Source organism: Acanthopagrus latus, chromosome 16, assembly GCF_904848185.1.
Source record: "Acanthopagrus latus isolate v.2019 chromosome 16, fAcaLat1.1, whole genome shotgun sequence".
Classification (NCBI taxonomy): Eukaryota; Metazoa; Chordata; class Actinopteri; order Spariformes; family Sparidae; genus Acanthopagrus; species Acanthopagrus latus.
The window spans coordinates 309,925-327,443 of record NC_051054.1 but is presented as its reverse complement, the minus strand read 5'-3'; the positions used below and the strand labels follow the sequence as shown (position 1 = coordinate 327,443).

The window sequence follows — 17,519 nt, the reverse complement described above, 5'->3', positions numbered from 1 at the left end:
ATTTGTATGTTTCACAGTATTACTTTTAGTTTGCTGCTATAAATCAGATAGTTTAGTAATATTATAGTTCTGATTTGTATTAAAGCTGTTTCTGAATAAAAGTTTAATAAAAGACTTTATATAAGTTAAATGTCGCTACACAGGGATTACTGGGGAATGGAGTCTTTATTATTCTTAATAAATAAACAATGTAAATAAATATAAAATGTAGGTAAAATAACTTATAATAATAACAATCAGATGTTCACTGGTTGACTGACCCAGTGGGATCGCCATGGGAACGGAGAAGCTGTTTGTGGGGGTCACTGTGAGGTCGGCAGGGTCACCATTGGTCAGGTGAGAGGAGCTGATGATGTAATGACACAGAGGTCGTCCAGGTGACAGACTGAGGGGAGGAGCCAAACTAGTCTGAGTCTTACAGGACTTTACCTTCACACCTGACGGGGCAGAGACAGAAAACAGGAAACGACTGTTGAGCTGACAGATAACATTCAGGTGCGCTCAGAATCATGTGGTCGCCACTCTGTCTTCATCATTTAGTTTGAATTTAACATGAAAATAAATCAATTAATTTTTTACCTCTGACACTCTCGACCACTCGGGGGCGGGGCTTCCTGCTGCACGGTGATCCAGGTGAGCTGAAGCGCAGGTACGGACTCTTCTTCAGGGTTCGTCTCAGACCTTCATACGGAGCTCTGCCATACAGACGAGTCAGGTACGACTCTCCATCCACCTGCTCGCTGTCCGTCAGTCCACCTGATGGTCCACCAGGCTCCGCCCCCTGCAGCTGGACACAGACACAATCCGTGGCATCACATCAGCGAGTCATCAACATCAAATCAACTCATGATTGATCAGAGCCACTCTAACCTGTCTGCATCCTGCTGTCTGTCCTCCACTTCCTGTCTTGCTTCCTGTTACTCTGAGTGTACTCACTGGCCTCTTCCTGTCTGTATGGGCGGAGCTCCAAGCAGCACTCCGCTGTGATGTCACTGCAGCATCTCTGCTGGCTGAGTGTTTGGTCGCAGCGTCCTCTGAGGAGATCTCAGCCTGAAGAAGAGGAGGATCAGCTGTGCGTCATGTTTCTGACAGTTTCAGGTGTGTGATAATTAGGGGTGTCACGGTTCTCCAAATCCTCGATTCGATCACATTTTCGATTCTAAGGTCACGGTTCGATTCGACTCTGGATTTTTTCATTTATCTTTTTAAATCACAGGTTGCTGTGCCATTTTTAGACTAAATTTTTATGCGATATAATATCTGACCTTTGTTCACAATGTACCACACTACACTGTCAAATTTAAATAATTCATTAACAACATAATGTAACAATAACTGATATCTTCAGTCAACTGGAAACTTAAACAAAATAACCTGCCATCTAGTTTCTGCAGAGCCTGAAAACTGTGGCTTCTCTGTCACCATAACTCACTGGAAATCCAAAACACTTCCACACCTGCGACTTCAGAGAAAGAGGAGGGGGTTCAAGTTCTGTTGATGTGTCTCCTGCATCTGCAGCTGCAGCTGCCATTGTTGTAAGAGTGACGTAGCTCCTTTCAGGAATAGGGCGGTGCCTGAGGTGTGAGTGGGCGAGCGAGAGTGAGGGAGTGAGCGTATGTGCGGACAGTGAATGAATGGGAGGAAGGAGAAGTGAAAGGAGCAGCAACAGCAGTGAACTTACAGTACAGGCTGCAGTCTGGCTGTGAATAAAGGCGACGGCTCCTCCAGATACATTAAAGCTCCCTGGTAGAATTTCCTGATCAGCTGAACACGTGAAAGTGTTTCACTCCGAAGGTAAACACAAACTTCGGCCCTGGAGGAATCATCTCCCCTGTGCTGCCCGACCACGGTCCAGGAGCTGAACCGTGTAACACCATGCTGTCGTTTGACTGGCTGTAGCTAACAGCTGCTGGCTAAGTTAGAGGAGGTCGACTTGCAGCACTTTTTTTTCAGCTTAGCAAGCTGATCGGACGTGACAAGGGGGCGTGGCAGCATCGACGATCCCATTTTTTAATTCGAACTTCGAGATTGTGACTTAATTTCTGTCGATCGTGACACCCTTAGTGATAAAACATTTTCCATAAACATACAGTTTCCTCCTGGAATTCCAGGATGGAGCTCACCTGGATGTCTTTGTTTAAGGTGCTGATCCAGGCGTCCACAGTCTTCTTGATCCGGCCCTCCTGAGTCCAATCTCTGAAGAGGACACACACACACACACACACACACACACACACACATCACACACATCACACTCTGTCTTCTTCTGTGGTGTTGTCAGCACATTATATCCATCTCTTTGAGAGACAGACAGGTGTACTGATACCAGTGTTAGCTACCTGTTAGCAGCCAGAGCCTCCAGCTGGCAGTGCAGGACCTCCCCAGTTTTAACCCTCAGCAGAGCCTCCAGGTTCTCCTCCAGAACCTTCTTCTGTCTCTGAACCTGACGGAGAACCTGACCTGCCTCCTCCACCGTGGACAGAACCACAGGCCTTCTCTTGACAAGTACAGACTGGGTTTTATGGGTCTGTTGTAATGGCCACTGGGGCTCAGTTTGCTGAGACATGGACCGGAAGTGGTTTGGTTGAGACCGGATCTGTTGAGATTGTTGGGACTGAGGCAGGTTCTGTTGGGATTGGTGGAGGTCTGGTCCATGTCTGTGGGTTTTCAGAGAGTCTTCTGGCTGTTTGACGACAGGAAGTCATTTAGACTTTTGAACAACAAACAAACACACACCAAGTCCAACAGTTTTCACTTTTTAAAATCTGTTTTAATATTCAACAAGCTACAAAATTCTGACTCTGTACTCCACTGTACTGTACTGAATCAGAATCAGAATCAGAATCAGAAAAAGCTTTATTGCCAAGTACGATTTTACACATACAAGGAATTTGTTGTGGTGATGTTGGTGCATGCATCAAATGACTATTAAGTGAAAATAATCAAAGCTGAGCGTTAATATAATGCAGAGTTATGGTGCTGTACTGTACTGTACTGTACTCCACTGTACTGTACTGTACTCCACTGTACTGTACTCCACTGTACTCTGTACTGTACTCCACTGTACTGTACTGTACTCCACTGTACTGTATTGTACTCCACTGTACTGTACTCCACTGTACTCTGTACTGTACTCCACTGTACTGTACTGTACTCCACTGTACTGTACTCCACTGTACTGTACTGTACTGTACTCCACTGTACTGTACTGTACTGTACTCCACTGTACTGTACTGTACTCCACTGTACTGTACTGTACTGTACTCCACTGTACTGTACTCCACTGTACTGTACTGTACTCCACTGTACTGTACTGTACTCCACTGTACTGTACTGTACTGTACTCCACTGTACTGTACTCCACTGTACTGTACTCCACTGTACTCTGTACTGTACTGTACTCCACTGTACTGTACTGTATTCTACTGTACTGTACTCCACTGTACTCTGTACTGTACTCCACTGTACTGTACTGTACTCCACTGTACTGTACTGTACTCCACTGTACTCTGTACTGTATTGTACTCCACTGTACTCTGTACTGTACTGTACTCCACTGTACTGTACTCCACTGTACTCTGTACTGTACTGTACTCCACTGTACTGTACTGTACTGTGCTGTACTCCACTGTACTGTACTCCACTCCACTGTACTGTACTGTACTGTGCTGTACTCCACTGTACTCTGTACTGTACTGTACTCCACTGTACTGTACCGTACTCCACTGTACTCTGTACTCCACTGTACTGCACTGTACTGTACTGTACTCCACTGTACTGTACTCCACTGTACCATACTCCACTGTACTCTGTACTGTACTCCACTGTATTGTACTGTACTCCACTGTACTCTGTACTGTACTGTACTCCACTGTACTGTACTCCACTGTACCGTACTCCACTGTACTCTGTACTCCACTGTACTCCACTGTACTGTACTCCACTGTAATCCACTGTACTGTACTCCACTGTACTCTGTACTGTACTGTACTCCACTGTACTGTACTCCACTGTACTGTACTGTACTCCACTGTACTGTACTGAATCAGAATCAGAATCAGAAAAAGCTTTATTGCCAAGTACGATTTTACACATACAAGGAATTTGTTGTGGTGATGTTGGTGCATGCATCAAATGACTATTAAGTGAAAATAATCAAAGCTGAGCGTTAATATAATGCAGAGTTATGGTGCTGTACTGTACTGTACTCCACTGTACTGTACTCCACTGTACTGTACTCCACTGTACTCTGTACTGTACTGTACTCCACTGTACTGTACTGTACTCCACTGTACTGTATTGTACTCCACTGTACTGTACTCCACTGTACTCTGTACTGTACTGTACTCCACCGTACTGTACTGTACTCCACTGTACTGTACTCCACTGTACTCTGTACTGTACTGTACTCCACTGTACTGTACTGTACTGTACTCCACTGTACTGTACTGTACTCCACTGTACTGTACTGTACTGTACTCCACTGTACTGTACTCCACTGTACTGTACTGCACTGTACTCTGTACTGTACTGTACTCCACTGTACTGTACTGTATTCCACTGTACTGTACTCCACTGTACTCTGTACTGTACTCCACTGTACTGTACTGTACTCCACTGTACTGTACTCCACTGTACTCTGTACTGTATTGTACTCCACTGTACTCTGTACTGTATTGTACTCCACTGTACTGTACTGTACTCCACTGTACTCTGTACTGTACTGTACTCCACTGTACTGTACTGTGCTGTACTCCACTGTACTGTACTGTGCTGTACTCCACTGTACTGTACTCCACTCCACTGTACTGTACTGTACTGTGCTGTACTCCACTGTACTCTGTACTGTACTGTACTGCACTGTACTGTACTGTACTCCACTGTACTGTACTCCACTGTACCATACTCCACTGTACTCTGTACTGTACTGTACTCCACTGTATTGTACTGTACTCCACTGTACTCTGTACTGTACTGTACTCCACTGTACTGTACTGTACTCCACTGTACCGTACTCCACTGTACTCTGTACTCCACTGTACTCTGTACTCCACTGTACTCCACTGTACTGTACTCCACTGTAATCCACTGTACTGTACTGTACTCCACTGTACTCTGTACTGTACTGTACTCCACTGTACTGTACTCCACTGTACTGTACTGTACTCCACTGTAATCCACTGTACTGTACTGTACTCCACTGTACTCTGTACTGTACTGTACTCCACTGTACTGTACTGTACTCTGCTGTACTCTACTCTGCTGTACTGTACTCCACTGTATTGTACTGTACTCCACTGTACTGTACTGTATTGTACTGCATTCTCCGTTCACTCACCATCAGCAGCGTCTTCATCTCAGTCTGCAGACGTCCCATGTCCCTCAGCATCTCATTGGCTCTCCTTGCCGCAGCCTGACTGTCACTGCAGGACTGCAGCTGAGCTCCTGCAGCTGGCCGGGCGGCCGTGGACACACTGGGAGCAGCTCTGTGAGTAGAATAAGAAGAAGACAGTAGAGTTCATGATGTCACCTCTCCAGTCTGACCTGCTGCACAGCTTCAACACAAACATCAACTCAGCCTGACACAGGTGTGTTGACCAATCAGTGAAACAGCTGACAAACACACTGTGGAGCTACTCAAGCTCTACATGAGCAACACTGATTAATGTTTGACTTTAGAAAAAGCAGATGCTTGACCCTACAATCACACACGAGAAGCCTCAACCTCTTCTGACTGCAGACCTGTCGTCAGCAGCCGGACCGGTTGAAGGTGTTCATGGAGGACAGACAGGTGTGTGACGCCTGCTGTCTTTGTTTCAGGACGCTGTCTTCATAACAACGGAACAGCCTCTGTGCAGCTGAACGACTCCACACAGTGAAACACAAGGAGGAGAGGGAGGAGGGGGGGAGGAGGAGGGGGGGGGGCTTCTCCTCTCTGTATACGTGTCAGCAATAATTGATGAGTCTGTAGTAACGATGAATATAACTGCAGTATGTCAGCTTACGCGCTCATTTTGTCCTTGTGGTTTCCCAGCATCCTCTCTGTTGTCTCTCAGGTAAAATAGAGAATTGAGACAAACACACTCGAGAGCAACGATCAATACCCAATCGATCAGAGACAGACAGATCAGATGTAATGTGGCTCCATGAGAGGATCAGTTAGTTCAGTATTCGCCTGCTGAACGACCTCCACTCGATCAATCAGACAAAGAAACATGGCGGCTCTGTGTGAGGGCTGCAGCGGCTGAGGGAGGAGGGGGGAGTCAACACATCTCTGACATCATCGTCTATAAATGACAGACACACACACAGCTGACCTCTGACCTCATCAGGTGTCACCTGCAGGTCAGCAGCCTGAGAGATGATGATGATGATGTCATGTATCATGTTTCTGATTTCTTTGTTTCTTCGACATGATCCTGAAAAAAACAGCTTCACAACCAGGAGGGCTGGTTACCATGGCAACCGCAGCATCCTGCACAGGGTGGGGGGGCTGCAGCGATCAGACAGACGGTCTGTGTCCACTGCTTCCTTACTGGACAACACTGGACCTTCTCAGGTTGTCAACACAACTGTTATTTATTCAAATGTCATCACTAAACAAAAACTGGACATTAAAATTAAACTCTCGCCAAAAAGCAACCAAGGCTTTTTTTCTGAATGTATACGAGTCAAACCTTTGTGCAAAAGCATAATTACGATGAAAGGCACTTTTAAGATTTACCGTAGTTTCATTTTCAGGCAAGCTAATTTTCAATGGAGTGCTTTGTGCGCTCGCACTAGCATCAAAATCTCTATTTTTAAAACACTAAGAAGGCTTGCCTGAAAATGAAACTATGGTAAATCTTAAAAGTGCCTCTTTCGTCATAATTATGCTTTTACACAAAGGTTTGACTCATATACATTCACAAATAACGCCTCGGTTGCATTTTGGCCAGAGTTTAATTTAAATTGCTTTAAGTGTTCACTGAGAGGAAACAGAGACGAAGGTTCAGCCTGAAGAATGACTCAAATATTGATTATCTGATTCTGATGTGATGCTGACAAACTGAACTGAATGAAAAACTCCAGTTACACCCTGCCTCTCTCTTCCACACACACACACACACACACACACACACACACACACACACACACACACACAGAGGGATGTGTATGTGAGGACTTCTTAGAAACCACCCAGGAGTCCCCACACTGTGTGTGTGTGTGTGTGTGTGTGTGTGTGTGTGTGTGTGTGTGTGTACATTAGCATGCACACATTGAGCTGCTGCACTGAGCCAAGGGCACCTTAACCATCACTGTCCCTCACACACACACACACACACACACAGGTGTGTGTTTTTGCTCAAAGAGAAAATTCTGCAATGCAGCAATAAACTAGAAACTACTGAGACCAGAACCTGCTGCTGCCTCAATACTACTGCAGTAGTGTAGTACTACAGTAATACTACTACTGTAGTACTGCAGTAATACTACAGTAGTACTACTGTACTAGTACTACATACTACGATATACTACGATCAGTATGACTGCTGAGTACTAATACAACCTGTACTGCAGCCACAGTACTCGGTGTGTACATCATGTGTTTTATATGTCTGCTGCTTCATTTTAAAGACATTTACCCAGAATTCACCTGCCACATCTGATACACTCAAGAGACTTTCAAAATAAAGTTTGTCCCCGTGTGCTGAGTCAAAGAGAGTCACAGTGACGTCACTGAAAAGGTTCATAACAATGGATTTTATTACAACTGACTCAGCTCCAAGGCACGTTACAAGATCAAATGTGTTCCATCAGTTTATCATGTTTGTCCATCACCATGGAAACAGAAAATATCCAAAAATAAAAACAGAAATAGGCCGACGTGTTCGAATCCACTGAAATCTTGAATGTAAAAAAGGAAAACCTAGAGAGATTTATTGCAGTAAGAAAATCTAAAAAAACCCCAAAACTTTCAAATTAAAAATTCCACAAAAAACAGTTACATACTTTAAAAAATAAGAAAATAAAAAGGTTGTAAAAAAATCAAATAAATAGCTGAAAGTTGTATAAAAAATAAAAACTGTTAGTTTTTACAGACACATGATTTTCTAGTGTGAGAGTCTCACCTGTGAACAACATCACACCTCCACCTGTCTCCACGACAACACAAACACTCCATTCCGTTAGACGACATGTAGAATATTTATATGTTTCAGTCAGATGCGTCGGTACGACTCTGCACAGGTCGGAGGCGTCGGTAGGTGTCCACTGGGACGGAGGCGTCCGTTGGGACTTCCCGGGTCCTGTGAGGAGTCGTACCGATGCTGCTCAGCCTCAAAGACTTGGTCAGTGGAGCCGTGACGTTAACTCGTTAACTATCTCTGTACGCTGACGATACACCTGTTTATGAGTCAGAACATCAGAATCAGCCCTCAACTCCTGGACAATATTCTGTCTATTCATTGATCTTCTGTTTGTACAAACTCTCAAAACATCATTCAGACTGAATGTTAAACCTTAAATTGATCACACAGGATGTGAAATCATCAGTTAAAATGACTTCATCACATCAAATCTCTGTGACAGAAAACATCAATTACAAGTCAATTCAACTTTAGTTTATTTTGACTGTTGAATAATCTGTGAATTATTTCCTCCACTAATCAATCAGTTATTTGAGGTGTAAAATGTGTGAAAGATTTTCAGTTTAGACAGAAACGAGACGCTTTTTATTAAAAATCACTCAAACTAATGAAAATCAAACTGAAAATTGTTGGCGATTAATTCAATAGTTGTCATCTAATCTCTTGTCCAGTGCAGCTCTGTTCTCCACTAATAATAGTTTCATGTCATAAGGAATTAAGCTGTTTGTGTTTATCTGCTGATTGTTATCTGAAATAAAACAGACAGGACAGACGCTGGATCAGAGCCGCAGCTGATGTCAGCAGTCCAAACAATTCTGAACAATATGCATAACATTTTAATAAAATCATATTAAGATTATTTTGACAGTTTGTGATATGTGTCAGGATTTAAGTTGAACTTATGTTTCATTTTGACAATTGGTAACAATTATCTAAAACACTAATTTTCAGGTAGTTTTGTCAGTTAAAATGTTTCATCTTCATCACAGAGTCAGTGTGTTTCTGTTCATCTTCATCTAATCAAGTGTTGCTGTCTCGTCATCCTCGTACAGGACGGCAGTCAGCTGCAGAAACACTCAATCACCTCATCACATTCTCATGTCATTTAATATTTTAGCCTAAAATTGATCAGTTTAAAACAACAAATCTGTTAATCAGTGAGTCAAGGTAGAAAAGAACCTCCTGAAGGCTGATGAACTGATGAAGAGGTCCTCGGCTGTTTCAGTTTCATCAATAATGTAAATCTGTGTTAATATTCAATATTTCTCTGTAAATGTCAGAGTGTGAATCACTGAGCGCCAACAAACACGTCAAGAGTCAGAAACAGACTTCTATACAGCTGATTTAAGGTTTCTCAAACAAATAAATTAGTGTTTGATTTAATTTAGTTACCTGAGATGAAAAACTCAGTTTAAATAAAACAGGTGTTTGTTGTTGACGCAGCAGTTTTGGCCTCAGTAATCCTCCACTGTACTCAGATCAGCAAAGGTGACGTCTGGTGACACTTTGGATTAATGAAATGAGCTCATGACTGTTCACGCCTCGGGTCTCTTCATCAGGGTTCTGCAGGACTCAGGTTCTGTCTGATCTAACTGGAGCTGCATACGATAACATTCAGAGGATGTTCTGGTGTGAACAGAGTCCGGTCCTCTCACAGCTCACCTGACCCGAGACTCACTTCATAAAATAAAACACCAGATGACTGAAACGTCTCTTCAGCCAGCAGATTAAATTGGATGAAAATCAACTTTACAAACTCAGATGAGGATTAGAGAAATGTTTCCTCTGATTCAGTCTCTGCTGGTTCTGCATGCGAGCCGACATGTCGAAGCAGGAAATGCTCAATCAATAATGTTAACGAAGGTTCATTAAACGTCCTCACAGCAACACGGAGACTCATCTACTCACTAGTCCGTCTGTACAGGCCACTTTAGTTCCACACTGTTCTAACTCTGACTTTACAACTTGGACACTGATCAGTTTATAGAAAACCTGGATAGTAATTGTGCAGTAAGACTCTTAGTGGTGGAGACGTTTCAGTCATGTGACCGTGATGTCGTCTGTTTGTAGCCTAACATTAGCTTCTTACTGCTACACAGTTAATGTAGCTTCACACATCACAGAGTGGAGTTCATCTGTGGAGATTAACTGGATCAACAGAACCTGGACGGATCAGAACCTTGTGTCTGACACACAGATTATTTTCTGTCCGGTTCAATAATTCAGTTCAATAATCCCACAGAGGAACCAGAGCGATGCTAACTGCAGTTAGCTACAGACGCACATCATCCTGCAGCTCTGTGTTGTATTTTGAAGTTATCAGTTGACTTCCTGTTACTAAATAAAAAGCAGTTTAATGAAAATAATGAGTGGAGCTGCAGGTCGGCGGTCCTGACTTTTTGTTTGTGTTTTTGACTCATTTGTTCATGTTTCAGTTTCGTATCGATGGAACGTGAACGCCATCAGTCATTAATATGCAGCAGTTTCTTTGTGTCAGGTAAAGAGCTGACGCCGTCACAGGTGTGTTTGAAGAAAACACTGATGTAACACAGGTTGATGATGTCACACTATTGATGTCATATTGAAACACTGAGGCGATGGTGGGCTGTAACTGTGACGTCACTCTCTGTCTCTTACCTGTCCACATCTCTGTTTGAACTGAACCTTGAAGTTTCACCTGTCTGATCTCTGTCGGCTCCACAGACAGAGAGGATCTGAGGCTGAGCAGCAAACTGACTGTTTCACATTTATGAGTTTTTTGCAGTAGAAGAAGAGTCTTCCTCCTCTTCCTCCTCCTCAGGGGTCTCTCTCCTTCTTTACCTTCACGTCTCCGGCCAGGATGGTGGCTATCTCCCCCTGCATGAAGGCCCAGGGCACGTTGGAGCCCACCAGGGGGCACTTGTCCCCGGAGGGGCAGTACACCTCCCCGGAGGCTCCCTGGGCCTTGATGCTCTCTCTGGAGCAGGGGAAGCAGAACTTGTGGCTCGGGACGGACGGACACTGGACGAAGTGCGTGTCCTCCAGCCGCTCGTGGCAGATGGTGCAGCAGAGAGGCCCGCTGTTCGCCATGGGGGAGTCGGGCACGTTCTGCGCGTGCACCTGGTCCATGCCACCTGAGGACTGTGACGCGGCGGACAGTCCGAGGTCTCCGTTGCGGGAGGAGAGGCGCCTCTGCCCGGACACGGAGGCGGGGGACAGCGGGCTGCTGCTGTTGTGTCTGGAGGAGGAGGTGGTGGAGTGAACCGAGTCCCGGTCCTTGTTGGGAGAGTGCGCGTTCCCGAGCGTGTCAGCGACCGACATGAGCGCGGCCATGGGGGACTGTCCGTTCTGCGGGGGAGCGGCGGGCTCCGGGGGGGTGGCGCGGCCGGAGGAGAGGCCGGGGTGACCGGAGCCGAGCTGCGGCGGAGGTCCGGAGAAAGAGCCGGCAGCCATGGAGAGTTTGAGCGCTTCAGTCTGACTGTTGATCCACTGCTGCCTCTGCTGCTCCTCCGCACAGTCCGGCTCCGGGGAGGCTTTCCTCTTCCTCAGCCCGGTCCTGGAGCTGCCGCCCCCGCTGCCTGAGGCCAGAGCCCGGCCGGGGAGCACCAGGGATGTGGGCAGCAGCGGGTAGCTGCCGTCGATGTGCGGCTGCGGCAGCATGTCTCCGCCCACAGCCTCCTTAAAGAAGCGCAGGGACTCCGGCAGCAGGTCCCCCAGCAGCCGCCAGTCCCCGGAGCCGTGCTTCTTCTCGTACTCCAGGTACTTGAACCCGGACGACAGCCCGCGGCCGAAGTCCTTCATACAGTCCTGGTACATCTGCTTGGCCACCCCCGAGGCGCTGGAGAACACGTTCCCGGAGCCGCTCGGGTACTCGATGAAGATCTTCAGCTCGTTCTCCAGGCCGGGTTTGGACACGGCGTCGAAGGCGAACACCCGGCCCACCAGCCCGTGGTCCTTCTTGAAGCGGACGTCGAAGGGGGTGCAGCCGGACAGCGACACCAGCGTGTCCCGCACCGTCTTCGGCTTGTTGGCCCACTCCTCCTGCCGGTTCCGGAGGCTCTCGCTCAGCTCGGACAGAGCCTCCACGTTCCGCTGCTTCTCCTTCAGCTCCCGCTCCTGGTCGGTGCTGGACACCGAGGCGGGCCGCTTCCCGCCGGGCTCAGACAGAGACACACCGGCCATGGTGCTCTGCGGCCCGGCTCGGCCCGCCATGCCGTGCGTGCTCGGTCCGTTCAGCAGGGTCTGAGGCAGCAGGTTCGGCGGGACGTTCATCTGTCCCGGGGCCGACACCAGTCCCCCGTGACTCCGGCTCCTCGAGTTCGGGCTCTGTCGGTTCAGCTCGGGCGGGCCGTCATCCTGTTTGAACCCGTTGGGTCCTCCGAGTCCGTTGGGCAATCTGCCGCCGCTGTGCCCGCCGTAGTCGAACCGAACCCGGCTATCAGCGCCGAGCGAGTACCGGTCCATCCCGGGCTGAGACTTCCCGGGTCCGTCCGCCTGCTGGTTGAGCGGCCCCACCGGCTCCTTCCCGCTCAGTAAACCCGCCTGGCTCTTCACCACGGCCGGCTGCTGCTGCGAAGGAGGAGGCTGTCCGCCGGCCGGAGCTCGGCCCTCCTGGAAGCCGTGAGCCCGCTTCAGGTGCCGGGCGGTCTCGATGACGAACTCGATCCGGTCCGCGCCCTCGTAGTTGACGCAGCCCCGGCAGACCGGCTCGGTAAAGTCCCAGATCATGGCCCAGGGCATGCGGGGCAGGTCGCACAGGTAACATGACTGTCTGCGGGACGAGGAGAGCTGCGGGGAGGACATGTTCCCTCTGCCCGTCTCCTCCTGCCGCCTCCTCACTGCAGTGACTCCTTCAGCTTATTGTTCCTCCTGCCGGAGCTCCAGAGCTGCTGCAGAGAGGAGGAGGGTGGGGGGAGGAGCGGGAGGGTGGGGGAGGAGGAGGCTGTTTTTTTCCCTACATGATTTACTCCACGCAAGCTGAGGAATTTGCCCCCCCCATGCCACCTGGAGTAAGTGACGTCACCCTCTCCCCTCCTCTAAGACTGATGATGCCACTTGTTGTTCTCCTCCTCCTCCTCCTCCTCCAGCTGCAGCTCTGGCTGAAGCGTCTTTAGTGCAGATCAATAATCAAATGATATCATGAGTTCTTATTGATCTGCAGCTCAATTTGATCCTGAGCTGAATTCAGTTTCTGATCAGACGTAATGACAGAATCAGAATCAATTACATGAACGTTCACTGTCGTTACACGTGTCTCATTATTATTTCTTATTTTTCTTATAATCTCTATTTTGTAACATCTGTCGCTCCTATCAGAGATCAATACTGCAGCTCTGATATCGATATCAGAGATCAATACTGCAGCTCTTATCAGAGAGCGTGATAAGAAAACATCAGCTGGTGTTTCCTTTAAAACATGAACTCAGATCCTGAGAAGTGTTTGTGATGAAGACAAGAGAATATATATGATCAATATATGTGATCAATATATATGATCAATGACTGTTACTCTGCACGTGTCCTTCAGTCGTCTTTATACATTTCATTGGAACCAACAACAGCTGCAGCGTCGTCACTTTGCTGACTAGTTGTCACTGACACGTGGACACGTGGACACCTGGTCCAGATGTGAGACGCAGACGGAACCACCTTCTTATACAAGAAGTTTTATAATCGTCTCTGCTGTCATGACTCAGGCAGCGTTTCTGATTGATCAGCTGGTTCTACCTGCAGACTGATGCAGCTGTTTGTTTCAGAACCAAGAATCACGGCTCTGTTATATTTCACTCAGAACTGAGTGACAACATGTTTTGTGTGTGTGTGTTTGTGTGTGTGTGGACGCTGCTGAGATATTGAACATATTTAGATTAAATGTTCACACTCAGAATTACCTTGAATACAACAACATGATCAATAGTCGTATTGATTGAATCCTGATCAGCTGCAGCATACATGAAGGAAAAAGATGTGTGTGTGTGTGTGTGTGTGTGTGTGTGTGTGTGTGTGTGTGTGTGTGTGTGTGTGTTGCTAGGCAGGATTCAGCTCTGTCACCCCCACCTCTCTCTCTCTCTCAGTGTGTACGAGCCTCGATCGCCCAATCACTGTGTTTTTCCCTCCTCTGTATCTGCTGCCACGATTAATCGATTAATCAATTAATCAATTAATTCAATTAATTCTTGTTACAGATCACCTCGTCATTGTGAAACACAGACAGGACGGGGTTAATAGCACCACGCCACACTGATGCATTCTGGGTAAAATATCAAAGTGAAGTTATCCTCAAACCTCCAGTTAGGGTTTAATGTCTGCACACACGCACACACACACATGCACGTACACACACACGCACGCACGCACTAGCTCCGGCATGCCGCTGATGAATACTGTCTGTGTTGCCGTGGAAACGCCTCTGGCGACCGTGCGGTGAGGAGGAGGAGGAGGAAGCTGCTGAACACATGAGGAGCTGCAGCCTCGTTTGCTCCTCACTCTCTCTCTCTGAATGATTATGTAAATCGAGTGACACACACACACACACACACACACACACACACATACAGCCCCTCCCCCTCCTCACCTGGTTTGCTCTGGTCGTTGGTCATGGTGGGGTGTTGCCATGGTAACTGGGTCAGTCTCTGCAGTGGCGGCAGCGATGGTTGTTGAGGAGCTCGGCTGCTGGTTGAAGACGTTTACTGATGAAGGAGAGAAAACATGCAGTTTATTACAGCACACACACGACGAACAGGTGAACAGGTGGAGTTAAGGCAGAGGTCAGAGGTCACCATCATCACTGTGATTCATCCTCTGGGGAGCAACAACATTATCACAGTGAGCCTTGAAGACGCATGAAGTGATGCTGCGTTCTTCTAGACTCAGAACAGTGTGATGTCACAGTTATCAGGCTCCACCCACATTAACACATGACATCACATGGTCAACCCTGTCACATCACGTCATGTTGTGTTGTGAAACATGATGTAACAATTCTCTATCAAGCTGATTTATGTATATAGAAGTCTTTGTGATCACATGGTACCACCCGACCCTCCTGTCTCTTTAAAGCTTGTTTATCTGTCCAATCAGCTGCTGCAGTTCCTAGACAGTCCATCACATCTGTGTGCTGCAGTGAATGTAGACTGGAGGTTGTGAATACCAACTCAGAAAGATCCACTACATCAATGTCCTTAGGCCCCGCCTCCTCAACCCTGCAGGTCAAGGGGGCAAAGGTCAAACGTCAGAGAGACCTGATGAGCTCACAGTGTTGACACATGTCAACAAGATAATGTCACGCAACAGAATGATCAGCTCACTGGAAATCTCCTGGAAACTCCACAAGGACTCCTGGAACATATCCAAGGACCCCTGAAATTCATCCAAGGACCTCTGGAACACATTCAAGGACCTCCTCCAGAATAACCTGCTGTTACAAACACCTTGGTTACCATGACAACACCACACACATATACACACACACACACACACACACACACACACACACACACACACACACTCACAGAGCTGTGCTACCACCTGCTGGTCACTACGCTGCATGATGTGGTGATTGAACTACAGCTCCCAGGATGCTTTGAGGGAACATAATGTTGGAGACGGAATGGATGGAGACGGTCAGCTGTGAGCCTATATCTCAGGGGTATCGATCCATCTGATCAACCATCACCCGCTTATCCAACATTGGGTCGTGGGGCAGTAGCTTCAGCAGCGAGCCCCAGACTTCCCCTTCGCGGGCCACATCGGCTAACTCTGAGTGGGGACAGGCACTCCCACGCCACCTGGTCCTGGGTCTACCCCAGGTCTCCTCCCAGTCAGATGTGCCAGGAACACCCCCCTAGGAAGGTGCCCTGGTGGCATCCTCATCAGATGCCCAAACCAGGAGCACCAGGAGTAGCGGCTCTACTCCGAGTCCCTCCCGGATGGCTGAGCTTCTCACCCTATCTCTAAGCCCAGCCACCCTGAGGAGAAAACCCATTTCAGCCACACACACACACACACACAAATTTTTCGGTCCATTCCTCCTGATTCGCAGATTTTCACTGTCCACTTTTCTTTTAGCAGGGAACTTGGAACACACCATTTTTATGCAATCTACAGCCGGCAAAATGTGAATATTTGAACTGCTCCAATAACAAAAAAGGGAAAGTTAAAAACTGCGCTCGCAGCAGTGAGTGACCCAGCTGTCTGTGTATCGTTGGCATGAAGACAAGTCCCGGTGAACACGTGCTGACCCAACCAGAACACATGGTGAAGGAATAACAGTTCGGGGGCCTCCTACTGAGGACCACTGGTTTATCTGTTTACTGTTCTTCAACAGGTTTGACACTGCAGCCCCTGCTGGCTGTCTCCAGCCACCACCACTTCTGACCCCCCCTCCTCCTCCTGATAGCACCTCATCCAACTTTTTGAGCCCTTCACACCCATCCCCAACTCCTCACACCTCCTCTGGCTCCCATGCTACCTGCCCTCCTCTCACTATTGACTCCAACTCTCTCCCTACTCAACCTGCATCGTTTACGCCGCTTCATGTTAGGAGACAGTTGAGCAAACTCCCCACCGGTAAGCCTGCAGGCCCTGATGTCAGCCCACAGGTTCTCAGAGCACGAACAGCTCTGTGAGTGTTTCGTCGTGTCTTCAGTATGAGCCTGAGCCTCCAGAGGGTCCCTGTGATATGGAAGACATCCTGCCTCATTCTTGTGCCAAAGATGCCGCAGCCCAGAGGTCTCTAATGCACATGACAGATTGTCTTTTCTATATTTTTATTTCATTTTATTATGTCTTATCTTTCTCTCTCTCTTTCTCAAATCCTTTATAGTATTCCTTTAGTACTCTAAGTCCTGTACTTATTGTATGTCTGTTCACCTGCTATTGTGACGAGTAAATTTCCCTGATGTGGGTAAATAAATCTCTGAAGTCTAAAGCCTCTCGGGTTACTGACCCATGGCAGTGACGTCACACATCATGAAGACCCTGGAGAGACTGGTCCTGGAGCAGCTCAGGCCTATGATCAGGCTGCACCTGGATCCCCTCCAGTTCACCTACCAGCCCTGGATTGGAGTTGAGGATGCCATCATCTACCTGCTGAAACCGTGTCTACGCCCACATGGACAAGCCGGGGAGCACTCCAGTGCTTTCAATACCATCAGGCCTGCTCTACTGGGTGCCAAGCTGATGGCGTTGCTGGTGGATCCTCCCCTTGAGTCCTGGATTGTGGATTACCTCACTGACCGACCACAGTACGTGTGCCTGCAGCACTGTATGTGGTGCAGTGATGAGCAACACCAGGGGCCCACAAGGGGCCTTCCTCTCTCCCTTCCTCTTCACCATTTACACCACAGACTTCAGCTACCAGACAGAGTCCTGCCATCTTCAGAAGTCTTCTGATGACTCTGCTGTAGTTGG

At 47.7% G+C, this 17,519-nt stretch overlaps 2 protein-coding genes across 5 annotated transcripts in view; both read right to left on the bottom strand.

Moving 5' to 3' along the window:
* The window catches only part of kiaa0586 (KIAA0586 ortholog), a 28,194-nt gene that overhangs the window by 6,460 nt on the left and 4,215 nt on the right, over positions 1 to 17,519 (bottom strand). For all 4 annotated transcript variants that reach the window (XM_037071358.1, XM_037071360.1, XM_037071361.1 and 1 more), the window contains exons 8-14: positions 14,683 to 14,797; positions 5,339 to 5,486; positions 2,340 to 2,683; positions 2,124 to 2,196; positions 871 to 1,050; positions 580 to 787; positions 261 to 437 (exon numbers count right to left, since the gene is read on the bottom strand). In XM_037071358.1, coding sequence (XP_036927253.1) covers positions 261 to 437; positions 580 to 787; positions 871 to 1,050; positions 2,124 to 2,196; positions 2,340 to 2,683; positions 5,339 to 5,486; positions 14,683 to 14,797 — 1,245 coding nt within the window. The remainder of the gene's footprint in view (positions 1 to 260; positions 438 to 579; positions 788 to 870; positions 1,051 to 2,123; positions 2,197 to 2,339; positions 2,684 to 5,338; positions 5,487 to 14,682; positions 14,798 to 17,519) is intronic.
* irf2bpl (interferon regulatory factor 2 binding protein-like) lies at positions 7,728 to 14,592 on the bottom strand. The gene is made up of 2 exons (XM_037071365.1): positions 10,767 to 14,592; positions 7,728 to 8,385 (listed from the first exon to the last, which is right to left on the bottom strand). The coding sequence occupies exon 1, from the start codon at positions 12,909 to 12,911 to the stop codon at positions 10,926 to 10,928; it is 1,986 nt and encodes a 661-aa protein (XP_036927260.1). The 5' UTR covers positions 12,912 to 14,592; the 3' UTR covers positions 7,728 to 8,385; positions 10,767 to 10,925.